Here is a 16974-nt window from a genome sequence, read left to right on the forward strand (position 1 = left end):
ATAGTGTATATATAAATGTATATATACACACATTTAATATACACATAATATATATTATATATACTATGTAATATATATTATATATTAGATATAGTTTTATATAGTATATGCAGTATATACAGTATAGTGTATATACAAATGTATAAATATGTAAAAATATAAATATAAATATAAATATAAATGTTATAAATCTATATAATGTATATAATAAACATACAGAGAATATAAAAATATCTGTAACATATAGTAGGATATGCTGTAGTTTTAGCATATGGAATATTACATAAAATAATAATAATAGTAATAGTAATAATTATTATTATTATTATTTTTAGCAGGTTTGCTTTATATAAATCACACCAATATAAGATATATATTTTTACATTTTTCATGGAATTACAGATTGGCTTGGAAGGGATCCATGAGGATCACCAAGGCCAAGTGCAGTCTCAGCACGGGGCATCCTACAAATCCCACCCCAGCTCCCCAAACTGTCACTCGGTTTTGCAGCTGCTCCCAGGTGATCCAAAGGGGCTTTTCCCTTCTCCTTTTTTGCCCCTTTTTCCCTTCTCCTGCCCCTCCTGCCCACACTTACTTCCTGTGGAAGGCATGTTTGCAGGGACAGATCCCCAGCTCATCCTTGGGCTTGAACTCCTCCAGGCACACGGCACAGATCTGCAGGGGGTGGGATGCACAGGGAATGTCAGTGCTCAGGGAGCAACCTTTGTAAATAAAAACTACCAGATGGCTGAAACCATGGAATTATGGAATGGGTTGGGTTGGAAAGGACTTTAAAAACCATCCAGTGCCACCCCCCCCGCCATAGGCAGGGACACCTCCCACCGTCCCAGGGTGCTCCAAGGCCCATCCAGCCTGGCCTTGGACACTGCCAGGAATCCAAGGGCAGCCACAGCTGCTCTGGAAAACTCGTGCAGGACCTCCCCACCCTCACAGGAATGAAATTTCCCCTAAAGCCTTCCCAAATTTTGCTGCCCAAGCTCCAGGATCACAAGCTGAGGCTCGGGTCTTCCTTTCCTGCTGGAAGAGATCATGGAGCCTCCGGGAACAGCCCCAGAGCTGGGATGTGTTTGAGGTTTTAGGGTGCAGGGGATGGATCCACAAGGGAACAGCCCCAAAACTGGGATGTGTTTGAGGTTTTAGGGTGCAGGGGATGGATCCACAAGGGAACAGCCCCAAAACTGGGATGTGTTTGAGGTTTTAGGGTGCAGGGGATGGATCCACACTGCTGCCTGCTCCCTGGGACTGAGCTGCATCCACAGGGACACCTCTGGGAAAAGGAAAAGCAATGGGATTGTTGCCATGCCTGTCTCAGGGCTGGGAAAGCTGCTGGCTGTTTTCTCAGCCAAAACCTCCTTCACCCTCACAGCCAATTCCTCCTGACTCATTTTGGATATCCCAGGGGGTTTTGGATATTCCTGGGTGGTTTTCCTGGCCTCCCTGGCCTGGGATCTCTCAGTGCAGCTGTTGGGGTCACCCCCTGAGGAACACAAATCCTGAGCTCCCCCAGGGCCTGGGAGAGGCAGAATGATGGGAAAAGGGGAAAACCAGAGGCAGAGGCAGGGAGGGAAGGGCTGGGTGGGAGCTTTCCCTCCACAGAGCTCTGGGCAGCCGCCCCATCCTGTTGGAAAATTCCCACCCTCTTCTCTGCTTTCCAGAAAACCTGCCTGCAAATGCCAAAGTACAAATGCCCCAAATGGGATTTTTTTTTGTTTGAGCTAAACCCTTCCAGGCTTTTCCAAATCCCAGGAAAGAGCTTGAACAGCTCTGTCTTCTTCCCCACAGAGGCCTCGTCCTCTCCAAAAGCTGGGAGAGCTGCAGACAGCTGGGAACAGAGGTGGAGGAGGAGGGCTGAGCTTATTGAGGCCATTCCTGGCTCTGGCACATTCCCAAATCCCTCCTCCAGCCCATTTCTCACCCCAGGAAGTGCTTTGAAGCCTGTGTGCCGACAAAAATCTGCTGCAGGTCGGTTTAAAGGGAGTGGATCAGAAATAGGGGCCTGGAACAGGGACTGCTCACAACCCCGGGGCCCTTGGGATTTACCCTGGGGGCTGTGGGGAGTGGAGGCTCAGGATAAAACGTGGGATGGGCTCTGCTCAGAGGATTAAAATAAAATAAAATGAAATAAATAGTGGTTTAGAAACAACTGGAGCTGGTGCTGAGCAGATGAGCAGCCTCATGCCTGGATGTGGGTGGGCATTTTTGTTATCTCCAGAGGAATAAATCAATCCAGGCCGTGCTTTGATTGGGATTTCAGCACATTCCTGCTCAAATTCATCAGGAAAAATGAGCTGTGAATAGAAACGCTCAGCCCCAAAAAGCCTGGAAGGCCATGGAGATAAAGGAAGGTGTTTGAGCCCTCGGGGGGCGGGGAGGGAGGAGGGACCTGCCTCTTGCAGGAGCTGGGGGAGCGTGTTTATCCTGATTTCCCTGCCCAGGGCTGTGCTGGGCATTGTCACACCCCAGAGGGGACGTCCCTGCTCAGGGACACTGTTTATACACGGCCCAGACTGCCTTGGCCTCCCCTTATCCACAGCTTCTTATCACTGTGATAAGAAGAACACAATAAATAACAATAAAGATGCAGGAAAAGCCAAGGGGAGCCAGGAGAAGGGAGAGGGTTTCATCCAGACTTTTGCAAAGGATCTTTCCCCATTTCCAAAGCCCAGCTGGCTGCATGCTCTGCTCCCAGGGGAGCTGAATTTGAGGGTTTGCCCCCTTCCCCAGGGTGAGGAAGAGGAGGGAGAGGAAGCTTTTGCTGCCCCAGGATGTGCTCACCTCATGGAGGTTCAGCTCCTTCACCTTCTCCTTGAGTATGACCTGCAAGGCAAAGAGCTGGGGTCAGAACAGAGCCAGATCCAACCCTGGGAGCAAATCCAGATTCCACAAAATCTACGTTTGGTGACTAGGGGAGTGATGGCATCACTGCTGTGCAGTGGGTCAGGCTGGAGAGGTTGGGGTGCTCCAGAGCTGGAGATGTTCCCACTGCTCAGGACCTCAGTGGAAAACTGGGAGACTCAGGGATGAGCAGGTGAGGGATGGTCCTGGGGGGCCCAGCTGGTAGGGGACAATAAAATCAGCAGGGACAGGGCCAGAAACCTCCCAAGGAGAGGAAAATGGATGGATTTGGCACTAGGGAGAAGGGAAAGGAAAAAAAAAGTTAGAGGATCATCTCACCTGTTTGTAGGCATAAAGCTCTTTGTGTGCCTGATGCCTGAGCCTGCAATGAAACCAGGGAGAAACGTGAGGTCAGGCAAAAAAATCAGGATTATTGTAATACCTCAAACATTCCACTTCCCTCCTTTCCAGCTTTAACATGTTACATTTTACATTTTTTTATTTCAGAAATGAGAATGGCCACAGGAAATGACACGTTTAGGCAACATCCAGCTTTCCCTGTCGCTGGCAGGGCAATGTCTCCATCCCAAAGCACACAACTCCTGCCTTATCCCTCCTCTGACCTCCCTGATCTTCCAAGCACACATCAACCACATAGTTAAGACCAGAAAAAGTGGGTGAGGAAATCACAGTGTGCCATGAATCCCTCAGTTTCCAACCCTTTTGCTGGCAACAGCTCCAACACTGAATGCAGCACCATTTTTCAAGGCATGGGGGTTCAGAGCTGAGGAAAGCCCTGCTCCCACTCCAGCAGGGACAGGGAAGGAAACCCTGCCCGGAGGTTTTCCCACCAAAGCCTCCATCATGTTGCACTGGGTTCCTCAAACTCAGCTTTATCCTCAATTCTAAGATCAATCAAACCACATCCACTCCTGGAGCAAAGTGAGGGATGGAGATGAATGGGATGGGCCTGTTCCAAGAACACCTGCTGCAGTGGCAAGTCCAGCAGGAATTTTAGGCCACAAGCAAAGTGCTGGTTCCATCCCTTCCCTCCCCAGCCTCCCCTCTCCAGAGTCAGAGCCAGCAGAGCACTCCACAGGCATCTGCTGGCTGGAGAAACCCATTATGCTCCTAAAATAAATACACTTAAAATTAAAATAACCAATATTGCCTCTCATTACCAGACATGGCATTTAATAAAGTGCTTGGAAAACTCAGGAGGGAAGTCCCCAGGGCTGAAGAGTTGGCCAAGGACTTTCAATACAGAGTCAATGTGTGGCTGCAGGGCTTGGAGAGCCACAGGAATATTTTCCCCAACCAGCCCCAAGTGATTTTAGATGGGAAACCCCCTTGCCTGGAATTTCTATTCTGTAAAAATATTTTTGAGGGCTGTCTGAAATCCCTGGCTGCTTCAACCTGAGCTTCTGGGGATTTTCCAACCCTGCCACGCTGCAGTGGGGGAAGTTCTAAAAATGGGATGGAAAAAAATTTCCTTATGTCTGACACCTTCCCCCAAAATGTTGTGGGCATTAGAAGGTGAGAGATGGGTAAAAATGCACTTTAATGCTGCAGGGAGAGATGCACAAAGCTCCTGAGTGCCAAATTTCACAGGGAGCCATCCAGCATTGCTGCCTGGCAGGAACCCGCCTGCGGAACTATGGAAAACACTGCAGCAGGCAGGGAGGAGGAGGAGGAGGAGGAGGAAGAGGAGGAGGAGGAGACTGGGGTCTCATCCCTCTGGCAGTGACCCTGAGCAGAAACATGAGCAGAAGATGCAGGAACAATGGAGGGAACAGGATGAAACCGGCCCGAGCCGCAGGGATCCGGCGCTTATGAAACACAGATGGGGACGAGCCAGGCTGGAGACACAGGAAGGGAAAACTGGCCTGGAATGGGAAGCAGCTTCCCTCTGTATGGAGCACTGAGTGGCCACCAAGGGTTTGGCCCCCATGAGCCAAAGCCACTGGAGCACCTTGGAGCAGTGCTGGGGGTACCAGTTGTTGGTTTTTCTGGGTCTGGTTTGAAGGCACTTGAGACAGTGTTGATTATTTCTTATCAGTAAAACAGTCTCACTACTGTTCAGCAGCTTTTCATTAGAAGGCACAAAATGGCCAACAATCTCTTGTTACAAGATCTTTTAAGACTAAACTATCCAATTAAGAACTGACACCTAGATTATTTCCCTTTTAACCCAATAACTGATCCCAAAGAGCTGCAATGAGCACTTTTCTGCCCAATTACAGAATGCCACCCAAACCCATGGAGAAGAAGGAAGAAGAACCATGAAGAAGAAACCCAGGATGACACCCTGTGCCTTCCATCTTGCTGCCATCCACAACATACTAAAAATCCCAAAACCTCAATTTCTCACCAAGTGATGCACCTACACTGCTCTCTATAATCTATTTCACACATTTGTGGATTCCAGTCTATCTTGAATTCTGGGAAACTTTCTCCATGAGTGAGAGTCAAAGTCAGTGCTCCCCTGGGGGTCAGGGCACCCCAGAGCAGACAGCGAAATATTCACAGTGCCCTGGGTTTCCACAGACCAGTGATGGGGAAGAAGTGACCACCTGGCTGTGGATGTGCCAGGAAGCAGGGATCTGCAATGCCCTGGGTTGGTGCTGAGCTGGACAGGGAGATTTTCTCAAAAAAAAAAATACAAACTCCTCCCTGGAGGTTCTGGGGAGCAGCATGAGCACATCTGGTGCTGAAGCGTGCGAGCTCAGCCTGCTCCTCCTTGCTCCCTGAGCCAGGATCCTGGGCCAGATGGGGCCTGGAGCAGCTGTGTGAGGAGACCCCGGATCCTGGCAAGGGTTATTCCCTCCATCCATCTCGTGTCAAGTGCTGTGACTCCCCAGGAATTCCTGGCAGATGTCTGCCCGAGATGAGGGACCACACAGTGCCTGGCTGCTGATCCTGTGTGCTGTCACCCTGTTCCCTGAAGGAACAACTGCCTCTCCTGGGCTCTGGGATCTCTGCTGCAGGAGTGGGAGCTCCCTGCTTCTCTGGTTGACTGAATCACCTACAGCACGTGAACAACTACGGGGATAAAATGCAGAGGAACATTTTTTTGCAGGTTTACTTCTGAGATTTCCATATTAGACGCTTTAAAGGAGAAGGAGAAAGGCCCTGGGCACAGGCTTTTTATCCCATCATTGTGTTCTGTCCCCAGCTCAGCCAGGCTCCTTGGGCTCTTCATGGAATCACAGATTTGTTTGGGTTGGAAAAGCTCTCTAAGATCACCCAGTCCCCCAGCACTGCCAAGGCCACCACTAATGCATGTCCCCAAGTGCCACATCCACATGGCTTTTAAATCCCTCCAGGAATGGGGACTCAAACAGTGCCCCAGGCAGCTGTGCCAATGCCTGACCATCATTTGGGTGAAGAAATTTTCCCAATGTCCAAATTAATTCTTCCCTGGCACAACTTGAGGCTATTCCCTCTGCTCCTGTCCCTGTTCCCTGGGAGCAGAGCCCGACCCCCCGGCTGTCCCCTCCTGTCAGGAGCTGTGCAGAGCCACAAGGTCCCCCCTGAGCCTCCTTTGCTCCAGGCTGAGCCCCTTTCCAGCTCCCTCAGCTGCTCCTGGGGCTCCAGACCCTTCCCCAGCTCTGTTCCTTTCTCTGAACACAAAACTCAACCACTGTGTTGCATCCTGGCAGGTCTGAATGCAGAAAGAAACAATCCTATAAAAAAAAGACTTTTTAGGTGCTGTGTACCCTGAGCCTCCCAGAGCTGCTCCAGGCTGGGCAGGGATGAGCCCTGCATGATCCACAGCAAAGCACAGAGAGAGGATGCTGCAGAATGGACCCACAGTGGGGGTGGCACTGCTCAGCTCAGCATCCTTCTGGACTGGGTTTTATGGGACCAAAGGCAACATGAGTTTATCACTTTCATTAATTCACCAGAGATCAGACAAAACCAGCTGCCTGCAAAATCTCATTTCCTTGTTCTTCCTTTTTTATCTGTAATTTTACTGAGCAAAGGCAGCAGCCAGGAGGGACCTGAGCTCTGACCTGAGTGGTTTGCAGCACCAGAAAAGCTCGAGGTTCACCTGAACAATACACAGGCAATAATGATTTTTGTTGTGAAACTGGACTCCTGTTTTGAGCCAATCCAATTAAAAATGTCACTTTTCCTTCCCTTGGAGCAGGCAGCACAGCCTGTATTGACACAGCTGCAAAGCACAGCCCATGTCCTCTCCTTCCCCAGCACATCTTTTATTTAATGCCATCAGCTCGGTGATTTGGGGTGAATACACCTGATATTGGCTCTTCCACACTCTGGATGCCTCCTCAGCTGGGGATGTGGGGAGAACTGCAGGGGCTGCTCTGATCCAGAGCAGGAAATGAGAACCAGAGCCTGAGGGTGATGTTTGCCAAATATTTGGAGATGTGGAGTCATGGGAAAGGAGGGAGAGGAAGGGCTGTGCTGATGCTGCACCTATGGGAAAGCCAGGAGCTGCTGTTACCTGCAAAGAACCCCCACAGATGGAAGCAGAGCTCTGGAAGGGACCACCCTGTCCTTCTGTCGGTCTCTCTGCCCTTGCAGGTGGGTGGTCCTCATCCTGTTGTCCACCTACAATGCTTCCAAAATTCAGAGTTTTATATCCCAGATGAGCTGAGATTACAGAGCAGCTTCCGTGGAGGTGGATGCTCCTGGGACACTGGCACAACTAAAACCCACAGCACAGCAAAGCCCTCCCCAGTGGGGGCTGGAGGATCCTGTTTTGGTTCTGTTCTGCCAATAAAAGAGCTGAGGGAGGAGGGCTGAAGAGCCATTTGTAGAGTCTCTCTAGGGTTTTGGGCTATAAAGGGATCACTGGATGACCTAATCCAAGTCCACATCTATCATGGGTTGCTAAATAGCACCTCAGGAACAGGAGCCAAAATGTCTGGTCCAGAAAGGTCCTTGGTCTTGATTTAAAGGCGTGAGGAGACTGAGGACTTGCCACTTCCTTGCTGGCTTCTCTCACCGGTTACTCACCCTCTCTCTCTTACAACACGCCTCCAGCTTCTAAATTTAAAGATTTTCTGGCTTGACCTTCCAGACATTACTCCTTGTTATGCCTTCTTTGGGGCATAACACAGCCAGCGAGTGCCCAGGAAAATACTCTCAAAGTGCAAACACCTCTGCAATTTTCTAAGTGAGCCGTATAGACTCGAGCTCCACCTGAGCAAAACAAGTCCTTGAGCCCTCTGAACACATCTGCTCTATTTTCATACACATTCAAAACACAATTTTCATAATTATGGGGAAAAAAAAATTAAGATATGATGCCCAAGTAGCCTAAATCAGCACTTGGTAAACCTGGGTTTGGGCTCCTCTGAATGTTTGATGAGGTTTTGCTTCATACAGAACTGAAAATGGGTGGGAATTATCAAGTATTTAGAAGGTTGACATTGAAATCTCGTTTCCTTGGTGTGCAAGAGCACGATAAAATATTTTCAACACCCTCTGGATAGATAACCTGGTGGGACTGGCTGCTGTGGTGTGAGGAGAGGCTGCTGTGGTGTGAGGAACACAGGGAAGGGATGTGATGGATGCACAGCTTGCAGGGAGCTGGGGCCAGCTGGAAAGACAGAGGGGAAGGAGAGGAGATGGAAAAGCTGGAGAGGAGAGCTCTGAGAATGCAGAATTTTGAGTACCATTGCTGGCAGAATGATCACCTCTGTTCCCAGACACAGACTGAAGCACAGCTTCCTCCCATCTTGGGTTATCAGCACAACTCATCTCCATCACCACCTCAATTCTCAGGCACTGTGGTTTTTCCCCACTTGCCTCATTTTCCCTCTGTCAGGAAGAGTTTCTCCTCTCAGTTAGCAGCCCAACAATCTCCCCAATGGCCCATAAAATAATTAAAACAAGCCCCAAACAGGAACAACCTTTCACCCTGCCATCCTGCTCCCCCATTGCTCAGATTAGCACATCAACTCTGCATCATTAATCTCCAAACTGTGCCGTTGAAGGAGCAATTTGTGTTCAATAAGCAACGGAGCAGGTATTAAACATTCCTTAGGCACGCAGGACACGAGTTACTCATTACAGAGGGAAATGTGTTGAAACATTAAGCAGAAAGCAGGGACCATGAAACATCCCTTTCCAGGTTTTCTGACAAGCTGACAACAATTCCAGACCTTTAGTAGCAAATGTGTATCTCCTGGTTTTAAGTGGATAATGTGATTACTTTGAGGGACATCAGGTTGACATAAGATGTGCCAAGGAAATTGGTGCTGCCAAGGAAATAAGGTGCTGCCATCCTCTTTTTGGGATGGAGGGATCAGTGCTGGGCCTGGAAGCAGGGAAGCTCTTGGGGAACATTCCCTTACAATATTCCCTTACCTGATCAAGTAGCAGCAGAAGAGCAAGCTGAGGATGAAGACGAAGATGGCTGTGCCGAAAACCACGATGTATATGTTGAGAGGAAGGTTCTGGAACCCGATGTTCGGCATCCTGAAACTGTAATGCTGGAAGTCTGAGCTCATGGGTAGGCTGTGGAGACAGGGAGAAAACACAGGGATGTGACATTCCTTAGGGATGCACTTTGCAGACCAGTGGTCCCCTTGAATGGATGTGGAGGGGGTTGGAGATGACTTCTCAATCATCCCCCTCCTCCTTGCCCAAAACCAAGTTCCCATCTTGGTAACCCTGAAAACAAAGCAGGGCAGGATCAGCTGGGGCTGGGATTTTCCTTCTCCCACTGTGAGTTTCTCCTCCAGCTCTTTTCCTTTCACACATCATCCTTCCAAGTTAACCACTGGATGAGATGGAGGGTGGGAATTGCATCCAAGCAGCCCCAGCTGCAGCCAGCATCCCTCAAACCCTGCAGTAACTTGGTAAAAATACTGAAAGCAGCCAGGAAGCCTTGGAGCAAGTTTGCCTTCCCTTCCCCTCCAGTGGTTTCTAAGACTGACTCCTCATTCCATAGAAATCTTCCACCAAGATTATCAAAGATGAAAAGGAAGAGGACAAGGACATTCCCATGACACACAGCAGCGCTGCTGAGAGGAATTATGGGGAAACTACAGACTCTGTAAAGGAGGCTTTGTTTGTTTTCCCATCTGAGACACAGGTTTGGTGGTTTAAGAGCACTTCTGCAGCTTTCAGCTTTATTCCTCAGCACAGCCCCAGGCTCCTTCCCCCCAGGAAAGCCCCGAGGCACCAGCGAGAGGCGGCCAAGAGGAAGAGGCAGCAATTTTGGCTGTCATGTCCCACGTCTGGGACCCATGACCAAAACCTCCCTCCCCTTGGAGAGCCCCAATGAAACCCCGAGCAGCTGTCTGAGATAACGATTTCAGCAAATCCTGTCCCCCAGGATTTTAATTGCTCTTATTTATTATCTCTTATCTTCCTATCATTCTCTGAACCATTTGCCCTCAGATGATCACAACCAGGCACAAAGTTCCCCTGCCCCTAGCTCAGAAAAGGAAGTTAAAAATACACCTTGTTTTCCCTCCTGCCCACGGGAGAGCAACGTGTGATGAAGTTTTACAAGCAAGGAAAGTACCTGCAGTCTGAGCCCTGTTTCCCAAATAAAATCACCAAGGGATAACAAAACCCTCCCCTGGAGCAGGGAGTTTTCCACAGCGCAGTAATTGCACAGCTCCTCATTTTGCACAGGGCGGGAAGACGGCGGGGAAACCGCAGGATCTGAACCCACACACGCCAGGGAGCGATGCTCCAAAATCCAAGTGTCCTCTGAGAGTCCCCTCAAGCAGCACCCTCACTCCCAAATCTCCTTTCCCCCTTGAGGAAAAGCCTTTTTTTCCCAAACCCTGTGAGCTTTCCTCTGACTTCCCACAGGGAGCAGACTCACCTCTCATCCCGGCTGCCTCACGGGGACTGTCCCCTTGCTGAAGGCAACATCCCTGCCAGCCCCAAACACCCGCCCGGGAGCCTCCCTGCTCCGGCTGCTTTCAGTTTCCTCAGCTTGCTGGAAGTTTCGAGTCGATTTCTGGTAAAGTCTGGATTTGATTAAAGCCTCCAGAGACCAACACCACGCATGTTCAGAACCTCTCCTGGCCAACGTGGAAACGCTCCGAGAGCTCGGGGAGCCGGCACATCCCCCTGCCAGCGCTGGTGGGGATGGGATTTTATAGCCCAGCAACCACCCAGGAGGCAGCTCACACTCCTCCACCGACGCCTGTTCCGCTCAGCTGAGCTGGTTTGCTTTGCAAATCAATTTTAAAAAGCCCAATCCAGCCCCCAAACCTTTGTTCCCAGCTCTGGCAGAGTTAATGCGCAGCTCGGAGTCGCGGGGCTGGGTTTGGGTTTCAGTCCTGTGGGTCAGAGGGATTTGGGATGGGTCAGGGGCTCCCCTCGGTCACACTTGGGGCATGAGGATGTTTCAGCTGGAGGACACTGCCCCACCTCACCCTCGGGCTGATAATCACTGCCTTTGGCCAAGGCTGGCTGCCTCCAGCTCCTCAGCCACCCCAGAGAAATGCTCTCAGTCTGGGAAAGCTCCAGGTGAATTTTTGCAAGGAAGGAGAAACAACTCTTGGAGGACAGGCAACAAAACCAACCAGCACTGGACTGTAGCTTTTCTTTCCAACTCTTTTAACTTGTGATGCTCTTCTCAGCAATCCCACTAAGAGATTCTGTGGGTAAGGAACATCCAAGGCTGCATTTGAGGCAGCAAATCCCATCAAGCCAGAAAAATTCCTCTTGCTCGTGTGCACCTGAGCTGTGCTGCTCTTGCAGCAGTCCCCACATTCTTGAGCACAACTAGGAACCATCACAGCCCTCAGCAAATAAACAGTCAGCAGAAACAGAGCTCAGACCAACCCCCAGCACCCCACTATCCCCTCCAATGGAACCATTTCCCTAATATTTTGCCCCAAAAGAATGTCAGGAATGCAGCCATGACCTACCTGCCAGCCATGTCGTGGGGGCTCAGCCTCCTGGGGACAACCCTTCTGTCCCCTGTGGCGCAAAACCAGGGAATCCCACACCAGATTCATCCAACCCCTGTATGTGAAATAACCTTCTCCACATTGGAGCTGCCCTGATCCTCCCGCCCTCCTGCTGCAACAGCTGAGAAATGTTACAGCAAAAAACACGGAGGTTAAAGGGGGAAAATCAGTTAGTCTGCCCAGGATCCAGGAAACTGTTAACTTTAAAGGACTCCAGTGAAATCTGATGATTTCAAGCAGCCAAGCTTTGGGGTTGTTTTTTTTTTTTAAGGGGAGTAGGGGGGAGGGAGCTGTATTTTAAGCTGCTTCAGATTTGCAAGGGCGCAGCCAAAAGAAATAAAAAAGGAGCCATAAAGAAGGATGAAAAGTTTCTGGTGCAGAACAAAAGCCTCCCTGTTGCTCTCTCCATGGTCAAGGCATCTCAGAGCAGGGAGATCATGCTTGTGGGACATCCATGGCCTCCAGTAAGCCCCTGAAATCCCTGGGATGGGGGACACAGGCTGCACATAGAAAAGGAGGCACTGGCACAGGTTGTCCAGAGAAGCTGTGGCTGCCCCTGGATCCCTGGCAGTGTTCAAGACCAGCTTGGATGAGGCTTGGAGCAACCTGGGATAGGTGCAAGGTGTCCCTGCTCATGGCAGGGGGTGGAATGAGATGAGCTTTAAGGTCCCTTCCAACCCAAATAACTCCATGATTCTGTAATTCCATGATTCTGTGAAAAATAGCAAAGAACAATGGTTCCTTGTCCTGGGATGCAGAGAGGCACAAATGGCAGAACAACCTGAGCTCCACATCTCCTTCCTTACACCCTCCAATGACTCAGCAAAGTGGGGCCAAGCACATCCACATTTCTCCAAGGAGGACAAACCCCAGCTTTAATTAAAAGCCAAAGTGCTGGTTAATGGCCCATCGAGCAGCCAAGGAAGGGAGTGTCACAGGTCAGCGAGCTCCAGCGTGGCAGGGCTTTGATTACACTTGGGCTGTGAAAGGTAAACCTCACCAAGCCACGTCCCAAATTAATCCCCATCAGAGCCACAGCAAGCCCTTAATGCGTGGGGCCAACCTTGTACCCAGAACGTTCCTCAGGAGATCTCTCAGGGATTAATAAAGCATGCAATTGTCGGCTCACAGGTAGAGAAACTGAGGCAGGGAGGAGGAGGGGAGCGAGGCAGAGCTGTGCTCCCTGAAGCCAGGAGGCGACACCAGGGATGCCACTTTTAGGAATGCCATGGGCTGAAAGCTGCAGATTTTTGCTTTCCTGCTGCTTTGCCACATGGATTGGAACTGTGTGCTCCTTCTTGGGGTTTTACTTATTAAAAGGAGCTGCTTGTCCTTTTTCAAAAAAAATTTATTATTATTTATTTATAACATCAGTGCATAAAGGGGCCATGCATGTGCTGTGCATCCTCACACCTAAATACAGCCCACATGCTGGGTGGAGCAGTGGCTTCTGCCTCTGCTGTTGTAAATAAACTCCTGTTTTTAGAGGGATTTACTTTATGTTTTCAAGACAAACAACTTTCTCCACAGGGGTTCAAAGCAAACTCAGCCTGAATCTCCTCAGCCATTAACTGGATGGAGCTGGTGGTCTGGGCATCCCACTGGCCAGGCTGGCAAAGCCAACCCATTCCAGAAGCTTCAAACACCCAGCAGAGCCAGACACAGGCAGGCCTGAAATCACGAATCTCAGGGAAAAGTGAATGCTAAGCCGTGGCCAAACTCCAAGCTGGAATATTTTATCGATGGGAAAGGTTTCAAGCGGGCGTGAACGGCGTCTCGAGTTTCAAAGGCGTTTCGCAACGTGTTTCAGACAGGTTTAACCAAAAGCGTTATTAACTGGTTGAAAGTTAAACTGGGAGCAGCTGACAAGACCTTTCTGAAACAGCCCAAGTTGTGCTGCAAAGCAGGGTATTCTTCCATGGAATGATTCTACAAGAGGCAGGTTATTTCACGGCTATGACTAACAGGATAATATTTAAAAGAAAAAGATTCTTCCAGGTGTTAAGAGGCAGCAGCCAGAGATGCCCTCGTTTAACTTGCAGGCAAAAAATCCCCCTCGTGGACCCCAAAAGCAAAGCAAAGCCCTGACCTCAAGCAGCTGGAAGGAATTTCCTCCAGCTCTGTCTCTGGAGCTGGTCCAGAGCCAGGATCTGCAGCGTGGCGATGGGAAAATCACAGGCAGCTGCAGAGCCAGCCCCAAACCAGCACTGCCATCGCCCCAGAGGTGCCACACAGCTGGATCATGGAGCAGGGGGAAATCTCAGTGCTGCTCCAGCCAGGAGTGATGGCCTTTGCTGTCCAAAACCAAGGAACAACAGGATTGAGCATGGAGGGAGAACAAAACCTCTTGGCATGATGCAATTTCAAAGAGCTACGGTGCTACCATGGGGATGCCACATCCAGTGCCAGCTCTGAGCAGCCGACCTGGCCCAGATCCTTCACTCCACAAACCTGGCAGGGAATGGAGGAGCGTGAGGGATGGTGCAAGGCTTGGCAGGGTTATTGATCAGGGAAGAGGGAACATCCCAACAGGTCCCTCACACCACAGGCAGAGTTGTACCATGATCCACCAAAGCTTGGCTGGGGTGAAGCAGCACCATCACAGCAACAGAAAGAACTTCTGGGTGTCAAACAGTACAAAAACCCATTTGTTTCACCCATTTTGGCTGCCTGCAGGCTCAGGGGTGCTGGTGGGTTTTTGCTGTGTGCCTGGACATCCAAGGAACCAAACTGACCTCCAAGCACAAAGGGCTTTGGACCTTTGATCCCTCCTCCCTGAGAGCGGATCCGATGCTTTTTTTGAACTGGAATCAGGAAATTTCCTGGCTGTGTTCCCCAGCTGGCTGACACCAAACACAAAACCTTAACCCTCTCCACTGCCTCTGGGCAGGGGACACAGAAAGTGACGTGACAACACCACAAAGCAATTGGAAAAAGAATAGGAAAGTCTAAGGAAAGCAACATCCGGCAGCACGACTGTACTGCTGCAATTTCCAGCAAGTCCTTCTGATTCCAGGCAGTTGAAGAAACAATAAATCCCAGAACTTTAAAACTGAAGAGAACCTTTAAGTGGGAAAATGTTTTTGCTACCACTGGCAGAGAAACGTGCAGAAATGGGTCAGCTGCAGCTCCCATCACCCTCTGTAAAGTCAAGTTCTTTCTCCCGGCGCCGTTGGAAAAGCAAACCAGAGGTTTGCTCAGGGCTGATTTTGCAAGTTCCAGGAAAACAGGCAAAAATAAATAGAAAAAAAAATAAAATCAATAGCACAATTTAATACAGTCTGGAGGAAGGGGGAAGCAGAGTTTGGAGGAGAGCCCTGCCTGAGCTCCCATCAGGGATAAGAGTTGGGAATCACTTCCCAGGAGGGTTTGAAGCAGAGCTGGCAGAGCTCTATCAGAAAGGCTCACAGGAGCTGCCCAAGGACAGCTACATTCACTGCTCAGAGATGAAATAACACTTGAGGAATTTTTCCCCTTTGGCCTTGGGGATTTGTAATTATTTTTCCCCCCCTTTTCCTGGCATGCAGTTCCAACGTCACGACCTGGTGAGCTCACTCTTCCTCCCTAAAGTGTGGTGGGAAAGGATGTGCTGCTGCCTCCTCCTGCCCCCAGCCCTCTTTGTACTCCTGAGGTGAAAAGAGGAGGCAGGAGCCATCACTTCCCTTTATGGGCTGATGGTGGTGGGACAAACATTATTAAATCTGGGTGTATTTTAGCCCAAAAAGAGCAATAAGAGCACAGGCAAGTGGGAATAATCTCCCACCTTCATTTGTGGTAGGTTTTCCTCATTCACAGTGTTCCTTAATGAACAGGTTCCTTGGGGAACACAAATTGGAAACTCCATGAGAAACACTCAGCCTACACAGCTGAAGGGTCAGAGCAGAGAAATTGGTGTTAAACACTCCAGAGAATTTGAAAATTCCTGGGTGATGACACAGAGCTGTGGGAAGCAATGGGGACTCCCAAAATATCACAACTGGAAGAAAAAAAATAAAAAATCCCACTTTGATCAAGTAATCTTCAGGCTGAACCAGAACCAATCACTTTCCATGGAGCCAAAGAGCAACTTGCTCTCTCCACTCTATTACTAAGAAGCAGATGGATTAAACAACTTCCTAAAAGCCTTTTTCCCCCATTTCCTAAGCTGAAATGAAGAAAAAAATAATGATCAGTGCAGCACACAGGGATCAATAATCCTACAAAACCCTGCTGGAGATGAGCACCCTGAACCCGTGATGGGATCACAGCTGCCAGCAGCCATCCTATAAAGGCAGCTGGAGGAGCCAAGCACAATTTGGGTACAGGAAGGCAGAATGATCTAGCTGACACTAAATAAGGTTGCTAGGTTATGGATTTTTGTGAAGGGGGGGCATAATCTGAAAGGGGATCCAGATGGCTGTAAAGCCTTGTGGTGGAAAAGCAGCATGAGGCCAGAGAGGGAAGAATTCCTCTTTATGCTGCTGCTGTCTGCTCCTGGATCCTGGGTTTCAGTCCTCAGGAATGCACTCCATGGACCCTTTTAATTGCACCATTTATATTTGAGGTAAAAATTAAGAAGAAGAGGTAGTTGGATGGAGAAGAGTGAAAAAGCTGGTGACTGGAGACTGGGGAAAAAAGTCCCTAAACAAATCCCACGGAGCAGCCATTCCCCCAGCCCCCCTTTGATCCAGCCAGGTTTGGATTTTACAATCCTGACAGCCTGAAAAAGGCTTCAGGGAAACCCAGACAATCCCAAACCCCAGCCTGCTGGGAATTCACACCAATGCCACGTCACTGCTGTTTCCAATTTTTCCTAATACTTCCAAAAAATGAGCTGCACAGACAGTGCACCCTCCTTTCCTGGTTTTGACTCAAGTACTGGGATTTAGGGGAGCATTTTTTTTTAATCATTCCTTCTCCCTTGCTAACAGAGACTGGAATGGTTTTGCAACACTTTACGGAGTGCAGCAAAAAGACCTCCTGGCAGTTGTATGGAAACAGGACAAAAACTGCTTCACTTCTATGGGACTGGCACAAGAAGGGTGACTGCAAGGATGAAAAACCCCTCAAAATTTAGTTGGGAATGGAAAATGGAACTTTTCCACAGCCAGACTTGCACAACCAACTGAGGTGCTTGGAGAAAAACATTCACCAACCAACAAATGCATCTCCTCCTCAGCACCAGGGGTGATGCCATGGGATATCATCCTTTTTCCATATTCTC

General features: G+C 49.4%; 1 protein-coding gene across 5 annotated transcripts in view; it reads right to left on the bottom strand.

The window, feature by feature from the left end:
• The window catches only part of RNF24 (ring finger protein 24), a 28496-nt gene that overhangs the window by 1112 nt on the left and 10410 nt on the right, over nt 1–16974 (bottom strand). For 3 of the 5 annotated variants that reach the window (XM_030947804.1, XM_030947806.1, XM_030947807.1), the window contains 4 exons: nt 9199–9348; nt 3196–3238; nt 2797–2838; nt 596–675 (listed from right to left, as the gene is read on the bottom strand). In XM_030947804.1, coding sequence (XP_030803664.1) covers nt 596–675; nt 2797–2838; nt 3196–3238; nt 9199–9341 — 308 coding nt within the window. In that variant the 5' untranslated portion in view covers nt 9342–9348. Of the gene's footprint in view, nt 1–595; nt 676–2796; nt 2839–3195; nt 3239–9198; nt 9349–10672; nt 11272–11729; nt 11924–16974 lie in introns of those variants that run through there. The other 2 variants (XM_030947803.1, XM_030947805.1) reach the window with 2 other exon arrangements.

This window comes from Camarhynchus parvulus, chromosome 4 (genome assembly GCF_901933205.1).
Source record: "Camarhynchus parvulus chromosome 4, STF_HiC, whole genome shotgun sequence".
Classification (NCBI taxonomy): domain Eukaryota; kingdom Metazoa; phylum Chordata; class Aves; order Passeriformes; family Thraupidae; genus Camarhynchus; species Camarhynchus parvulus.